This window comes from Diuraphis noxia, unplaced genomic scaffold (genome assembly GCF_037042655.1).
Source record: "Diuraphis noxia isolate RWA-SAM2 unplaced genomic scaffold, SU_Dnox_SAM2 contig0001, whole genome shotgun sequence".
NCBI classification, from domain to species: Eukaryota; Metazoa; Arthropoda; class Insecta; order Hemiptera; family Aphididae; genus Diuraphis; species Diuraphis noxia.
The window spans coordinates 80,523,328-80,532,356 of NW_028301711.1; the positions used below are offsets into that span (position 1 = coordinate 80,523,328).

At 26.5% G+C, this 9,029-nt stretch overlaps 1 protein-coding gene across 1 annotated transcript; it reads left to right on the plus strand.

The window, feature by feature from the left end:
- Window positions 1-5,202: 5,202 nt before the first annotated feature.
- On the plus strand, window positions 5,203-5,514 carry LOC107171013 (uncharacterized). Its single transcript, XM_089220182.1, has one exon. The coding sequence runs from the start codon at window positions 5,203-5,205 to the stop codon at window positions 5,512-5,514; it is 312 nt and encodes a 103-aa protein (XP_089076308.1).
- Window positions 5,515-9,029: the final 3,515 nt, after the last annotated feature.

Sequence of the window (9,029 nt, forward strand, 5' to 3'; positions counted from 1 at the left end):
TTAATTTATAGATACATACTGAATTTAAATCTAATCCTACTAAAAGAAAGTATTCGAAACATATTTGGGATTATTATTAACTTAAAGTATTCAAATACATATTCTGAATAGGTACTTTAAAAAGTATTATACCCAAGTCAGCAACATCCCTTTTTTAGTCTCAATTAATCCTAATAAACAAAACGGTTTAAGGATATAGGATTGTTTATTATTATCAGTACTGCACAATATGTTTTTTTTTTTTTAATTTCTGTTTAATATTTACATATTAATTCAATTAAACACTTGCTATTGAAATTAAAGGAAAGGTTAAAAACTTAAATTATTAATTTTAATATATATCTACAATCTACTACTTGTTTATACTTCAATCCCTAAAATCGAATTTATGATGTTTATAAGGTAATTAAATATAATACTAGAATGTTTAATAACAGACCATCAATTTATTTGTAGTTTTTCACCATACAATTATAGAAAATTGAGTAATCTAATATTGTACAATTTTGTTTGAATGTTTCTTGTAACTTGATACCTATTTCGGTTTTTATGTATTTTCAATATTTTATTAAAACAAAATAAAATATTTTAATATTTTATAAATAATCTACATATTTTAAATTTGTCCCAAATTTTTTTGTTATTTATGCCCTTTAAATTATATAACAATCCTTGTACTTTTTTACTAGTCCACGCCTGATTTTTATATTTATTCACACCATGACATTTTCAAAAATAATTCTTTTGGCAAAAATGAATTCAACCTACTGTAGTAGATACTAATGTCTAATACTAAAATCAATTACTTTATTCACAATAATATCATAAACAATGGCTACCTATAGAAATAACTAATATTACAGGCTGATATACCGTCTTCCTTTAGAATTTTTTCATATACAATGATATTATATCATTTGAGTTCAAATTTAATATTATTCAATAGAACGGCCCACTTGTAACCTACTGTACAACAAAGTAACATCCAAGATCCACTTGCCTACCTTTTTCAGCTTAAATTTAAAAAAGATTGGTACAATTTAAGAAGAACATACAATTCTAATAATACCTAGTTGAATGTACCATTACACTATGTTAAATAAGTATTTTGTAACTGACTTATTAAATAAATTGAAAAAAAGTATTTCACAACTCACAAGTTAATATATTAAATTTGTTCTTAAAAGCATTTAAAATGTATTTAAATACTTTCTGAATGAATATTTTTATATCTGTATTTAAATACATTTTTAAAAGTATCTTTTACAAGACTGATATTAGGTTATTACTTCAACAAAAAACAATATTACTTATTAGCAATATACAAAAAATATAATGAATAACAAAATGCACAGGTATTAGGTATAATATATTTAACAAATACAAATTAATCATAATCTACTCTATACTTATCTAAATAGGTACTATTTATATGAATATATAATGCATTAACATAAATTTATACATACATGAGACACTTATAGACACAATAAAATATTAATTATAATTAAACAAATAATTTATGATAATTATTAACATATCTATAATCTATATAACATAAATATCAAACTATATAAATTAATTGTTTATTATAAGTCTAATTATTGAAAAGAAATTTCAATAATTAAAATACTGAACATTTTCTATAGTGATAAAATCAATTAAAGAATATATATTTTTTATTAGCATTATGTTGTTATTGTATTTTAAAACAGTGTCTGAAAAATATATAAAAGCAAAACAATTAGGTAGGTAAAATATAATATGAATTGTGATATATGATATAAATACATTCATTTTTAAGAATATATATATTATATGCTTATTCTATATTTTAATAATTTATTACATATAATTTTGTTCAGACAATAAAAATTATGTTAGTTAATAAGAATACCACAAGCAGTACTCAATGTTATTAATACCTACTAAAGCTATTTGAAAATGAAACAATTGTTTTTACATTTAGTTGTTATTTATTCACCAAGAATTACATTTAATGAAATAATAAAATGTATTAGGTTCTACATCAAATTTGCATATACTTATTTGTAAATTACATGATGTATAGAATTTTTAACTGAAATCTCTAAAAATTAATCTTATAAAAACATAATGATCTCATGTTAATAGAGCTAAATATTTATTTAAAACATTTTATTAATACCAAAAACAAAATTAATTTTCAAAAAAAAAAGTCCAGAGTTATTTTAATTAGTATTTATAAATGAAACATTTAATTCCATAATAGTTACTAGTTAGATGCTTTCTACTAATATTTCATATCCTACTACCCAGACAGCAATATAGTAATGTTGATATTATAATAACATTGTATATTAAATTATGTTAAAATATTTTAATACAAATGTTATTATATTATTATTGAAACATTTATTTGATATTATTAATTGAAAAACATTACTTAAACGTTACCATAATATTCAGATTTAATTTTTATAATTAAAAAGTTACTGTAACATTTTACAATTATCATTTGAGAAATGTTTTAAAGATGTGGTTTTAAAAATATTTTTTATAAAATATTGTATACAAATGATTTAAATAATATTTAATTAAAAACCTGAGTAGAATATCATAATAAATATATTTTAATAATATTGAACAGGCGACGTTTTACTACCCATATAGGCACCTAGCTAGAACTTAATAAATTTTACTTTTACTACCACAATTTTTTTGTATGTCTAATGTATATTATGGAAATCTATTATTAGAACAATCACATTAAATTGAATATTTTTTTTTTATAAAACTTGTGTCTTGCATGTGGTGCACTGTGGTTATTTAATATTTTATCAGCAGTCATTAGTCATCATCCGTGGCGCGCTATCCCGGTTTCGAATGTTTTGATGAAAATATATGTAATAATAAATAATAATATACAATTCTCATCTAACTATTGTTATATTTTTAACGATTATCGAACCTTTTTTCGGTCAGCATTAAAATTACTGTAATCGCCAAATTCGAAACGACTAAACACATAATAAAATTTGTTCAATATTCTTTATTTTAGTTTTATTTAAATATTATTTATTGACTTATTGTATAAATAAAAGTAGAAATATACTGAAAAATTGCGGCGCCCTCGTAAGATGCTGCGCCCTAGGCACGTGCCTAATGCGTATATCTGCCACTACCGTGGACGAAATTACTAAAGAGTACCTACTTAACATACAACTTACAACGTATTGTTAAACTGTTGTTCGCACGCATGGGACTGTTTATTCCATCTCTTTAAATATATTTGTTCTACTAATAAATATTTTCACGTACTTGGTGGTTTTTGTCGTTTTTGCTTCGATTTTTTAACAAGCATTTTATAATTGTAAGAGCCAGAGGGTCTATAACCTAGCTGTCCTATGCTTAAATATTTTAGGGAGACAGATAGTCCAGTTAGACCCTCCCGATCTTTGCTTAATGTATTACTTAGATCATATACTATAGATGGAGCCACTGCGTATTATAGCAATACAAAATGTTGAAGTCAATATTATAGCGACAAGTCACTGAATTAGGTGTTGGATATGCGCATGCGCATCGCAACTTCTTACATATTTATCCACCAATGATTTGTTATCACATAACCATACTATGTTTTGAATTTTGAAAACAAAGTTGAACAATTAATAACGAAGTATAATAATACTAGTCCTCCTTTTAGTATTCATTATTGAAATCATAGTAATAAATTATTAAATATTTCAATTATTCAATTCTGTCATGATAGTAATCTATGGATAATTATGCAACGAGTTGCTTCGCGCATGCGCATATCGATCACCTAATTCAGTGACTCGTCGCAAATATCGGCTTCAAAATAATACCCAGTGGCTCCATCCATAGTATATGATCTAAGATGTATTACACACTTTTTAATTGTGTATTATACACTGATATCATTTTTAATACGATTATATTAAAATTTGGTTATATATATATAGTACTAGTATAATACATAATAATAGTATAGTTTAAATTCCTTATCCCTGGTCTGTAGACTTAGAGGACGCCGCACCCACATGTGTTGTCTCCGACCTCCGTCGTACATGTGCGTAGCATAGAAAATTTTACGCTCAGCAGATCACTTTTATCCCCGTCAATTTAAAATTTAGAGTGAATTGACCTATCATAAAAATTAAAGGCAAGATTGTTACCGAGGGCATCTCATGGGTTTTTTATTATATTTTAATTTTAAAGCGAGTTATGAGTATTTTAAAATTGTAAATTGTTTTTATATCTAAAAGTACTCATAACTCGTTTTACACTTATCACTATAACCCGCACACCATTACCTAATGTAACGACGATCACGATACGAGTATTACGAGTTTATGACATACGTCCATTATACTAAGACCGTGCGTCTGTGCGCCCATACGACGTGTCTGCTGTCTGCTGTGTTGAATAATTTGTGACTTGTGTGCACTCATAATTAATCAGATTTCTGAAGACCTGGAGTTTATGCTGTTTGTGGTAAGTGAAATTCATTAAATACCTTATAAAGTTAAGAGGATGTTCCCGCATGCGTTGTCTCCGCCTTACAAAGGTAGAACGGTAGAACATAGCAAAAAATAAGCTTGGATTTCTGTGGTGTTGAAGTTCCAGGACCAAGCTCAGAAATTACTGTTGATGATTTGAATGCAAATAAATGTAAGTAATCACAATTGTTTAATTGTTTGCTAACTACCATAGTTTAAGATAAATAGTTATGAATTTCAACTCTCCCTCAAAAATAATAAAACAACATCATAAATAAATATACTAAATAAGCTTCTTTCTGCCATATAATAAATTAAAACTTAAAACTTCTAATAAAATGATTTCTTATTTTAGATGATTGTAATGAAAGAGATTGTTTAAAGTTTGTATGGAGTGGGTCATCAATTAAATGCCTCATGAATACCTATGTCGAATTTGAGGAACATATTAATAGTGGTAGAAAGACAAAAATTCAAATATGGAATGATATTAGTTCTGAACTTAATAAATTTGGATTTTCTGTAACAGGTAACAACAAAATATCTATAATTATCACACTGAAATTAATAATTATTTACTTATGTAGGTGAAATGTGACAGCGAAAATGTAGGACACATACCACAACATACAAAAACATCAAAGAAAAAAATTCAAAAACTGGTCGTGGACGGGATACGTGGGAATATTATGATGAGATGGAGTCTATCTTTTCTAAGGATCCTAGCTACACTCCATTAGCCACTATATCATGTGGCGTTAAGACAGTAGAACGCCACATTGACTCTTCTTTATATTCAAAAAATACCGGAGCAAGCACAGACTTAATGCCGCCAAGATCACCTGATGAACCATTAACTAAAAAACAAAAAACAAATAAAAAAAAAGTAGTTAGTGATCATCTTGAAAAAATAGCTGACCATATGGCTGAATTCAATGACATATTTAAAAATTTAGTTCAAACTGAATCTGAAAAAAATGATCTGCTTAAACAGTTATTAGATAAGTAATTTTAAAATAACCATTTAATTAATAATATTTCTATTTACATTATTTTTACTTTAGGTTTAGCTTTATATTCTATATCTTGCTGTTATTAGAAATTAGTTTAGTCTTCTACCACTTGGCTTGATTATTAATATATATATTTTTTTCATTATATTCATAAAAAATTTCTGAATCTCTTACTTATAATAAACTGAGTATGAAATATAATAAAAAAATAAACCCAGTTTTCATTAAATAATTCTTAAATTGCAACATTTACTTAATCATAACTTGCTTTAAAATTTAAATATCTAAAAAAAAACAATTTACATACATAAATATATAAATACATTCATTCATTCATAGATACATACATATGTACATATAAATAACACAGTCATTCCCGTTATTAATATATAAAACAACTTTTTTCTATGGTTGAATTTATCATTATAATATATTTTTATTACCTTTAACTTATTATTAAAAATGATACCAATTAATTTTTTTCAATAAAATAAGATCAATTTTTAACTACAAGTACTGTTTTTAGTTATTATGTAGTAAATCAGCCAACCTATCCCTCTTAATTTGACCTTCTCTTTTCATTCTTTCCAAATCTACATCTCACTCCTCAAATACATTAATCTCTTCATTTTCTTCTACACCATATTCATCATCTGAATCGTCAAGAGCAACATTATGTAAAACACAACTTACACAATTATGATCCACAACATAATCCATCCTATTCATGTCTAAATATTTTAGACGTCTCCACTTCCCTTTTAGTTGTGCCCACGTGTTTTCAATTTTTCCCTTCACTTGCTCAGTTTGTTGTTGTGACTTTTTTGTTTTGCTGTCAATACACAATTGTCTTTGTATGGCACCATCATGTGCGGACTTATTGGATATGCTGAGTCTCCAACAATGTGCTCATCTGGATCCAACAATCTTGGTAAACTATTTGATAGTTCACTTCTACGAAAGACTCGAGCATCGTGCATACTGCCCACTTCTACGAAAGACTCGAGCATCGTGCATACTGCCCACTTCTCCAATATGGACGTCCAGTAGCCTTTTATTATATGTACACACTCCTTGTATGATCACCGCATAATCTTTTTTCCTATTTATGTATCTATAATGTATATCGCCATGTGGTTGTTTGATTTGAATATAGCATCCATCAATTGCTCCAACTATTCCTGGATAACCACTGGCCAATAAAAATGCTTCTTTTATCTAAATATATTTAAAAATGAAGTAATGTATTAGATCTTAATATTATATAAAATTGATCATAGATTAGGGTAAGGTTGCCAGAATCATTTTTCATTATGTGAATACAATGATTTATAATTCAATTCAAATATAATACATTAATCACAGTGATTTACCAAATAACAAGGTATGTTTTATGATACCTTCCACCTATATTAAAGCAGATCTGACTTCACATTATTGCGTCCAGATTTTAAATTTATATTAATTAAATTATAAATTGTGCAAACATATCTACAGTTAATTTTAAGTTAATATTTTTTTTTAAATATTTTATTACTTATGTGTTAAATTATGATACTAGAGCGTGTTCAATAAAATCAATCATCAATCTAACAAAATAATAAAACTTTTAATGATTATTTCGGATTTGAACTTAAAAATGCAATGATTAAAATATATGACAGTCAAGGATCAATGACAAATGTATTAATTAAATACTGTAAACATTTATTATAGTTTTATGTCCTAAATCGGTACTCCAACAGGTACGTCTGGCAACCATACCATAGGTACAAGTTCTTACCTCATCTTTTTTCTCATTTGTAGGCCACTGAATGTATCTGTGTGCTTCAGAAACTACACTCGAAACAATTGTTCGTTAAATTTTATGAAGTGTACCACGATTCATTTTAAATCTCTCAGCAACACTTCTATAGCAATCCGGGGTAGCCATTATCCATATAAATCCTAATAATTGGATGTCTAGTGGTACTTTTACTGGTCTATTTGTCTTTATAATGTGTGGTGCCATTTCATTGTAAAATTCCTATTTAATAATAAAATATTTTGTGGAATATAGTAAATCATGACAGCAGTACCACTGTCCACTGTTGGTGAATTAAAATAATTATAAATTATGTACTTCAAATGTATGCTTGTGCATTCTGAAGTGTTCTTTGAATGTTCGATCTCTAAGTTTCATATAGTTGAGATGGTATGAAGAATCATTAAAATCGTCATCACTTTCGCTAGTGACTGCATTGATGCATTTACATAAAAAAACAATATCATTAGAAACATTCAATTTTAAATTCATAAACACAATTAATTAATGTTTCTTTACATTTAAGTGTTCTCAAATAGTGAGATCTAATATCTGAGGCATAGGCAAGTACATGAGTTAAGAAGTTAGTATCATAATGTATTTATTTACTATACACTGAGCTACTCCGATTATCTTGTGCACACAACTATGATATAACTATGAGGTACCTATTGTATTAAATAAATCTTATAAAGACTAACCATCAGAAAATCGTTCATACCAATAGCAACAACTGCTTGTTGTACATATCTGTGATATTGTAGTAATCCATACATTAAATTATTATTGTTGAATAATTGTGCCAAGTGTCTATTATCCATTGTAGATTTATGGCCTGAAAATTTGAATGTAGGTTTTTTTGATTACTGTAAACGCTACAAACGCATAACATAGCAAATTGTAAGATCACATATTAACAGTAGCTCTGTTAGTTCAAAAATTGAGAGAATTGACCTCTCATAAAATTTAAAGGTAAGGTTATTCTCTAGTGAACCTCATGGATTTTTTTTTAAATTTTAATTTAATGCAAGTTATGAGTATTCTAAAAAGTATAAACAATTTGAAATTTTAAAACAATCATATCTTGCTTTAAAATTAAGATATAAAAATACCTTATGAGGTTATAGATAATATTCTTACTTGTAAATTTTATGAGAGGTCAGTTCACTTTAATTTTTAAACTAACAGAGCTAAATATGATTTGAGCATACCATTGCTATGTTGGGCGTTTGTAATACAGAGAATGCATGAGGGTAATCCAGTCATGCAGATAAATAATAGTGTAAAATAGACATTAAAATCCATACAATTTAAAAATCAAATTTGAATATCAGGCGTTTGTCTGCTCCATATTTGAAGTATTTAAACCAAATTATTATTGTTTTAATATGAATCTTCAGTGGAAAAGGAAATATTATAGGTATAGAAATGTATACAATCATATCATAGCGCATAAATAGAACATCCAAAATAATTTTAAGAAATTAATATATTAATACAATATATAGGCTTTAATAGAATGTAAATATCAAACAAAAAAACAATAATAAATTTAACTCAATACCAATTTATACATAATAGTTATGTGAAAATAAGGGACATTTTCAAGTTTATACAGGCAAACATATTTGACAATATAATATGGGAAACTGGAATTTTATGGTAAACTAATTAAGGTTTATATAGATTTGTCCCACATTCTCAGTA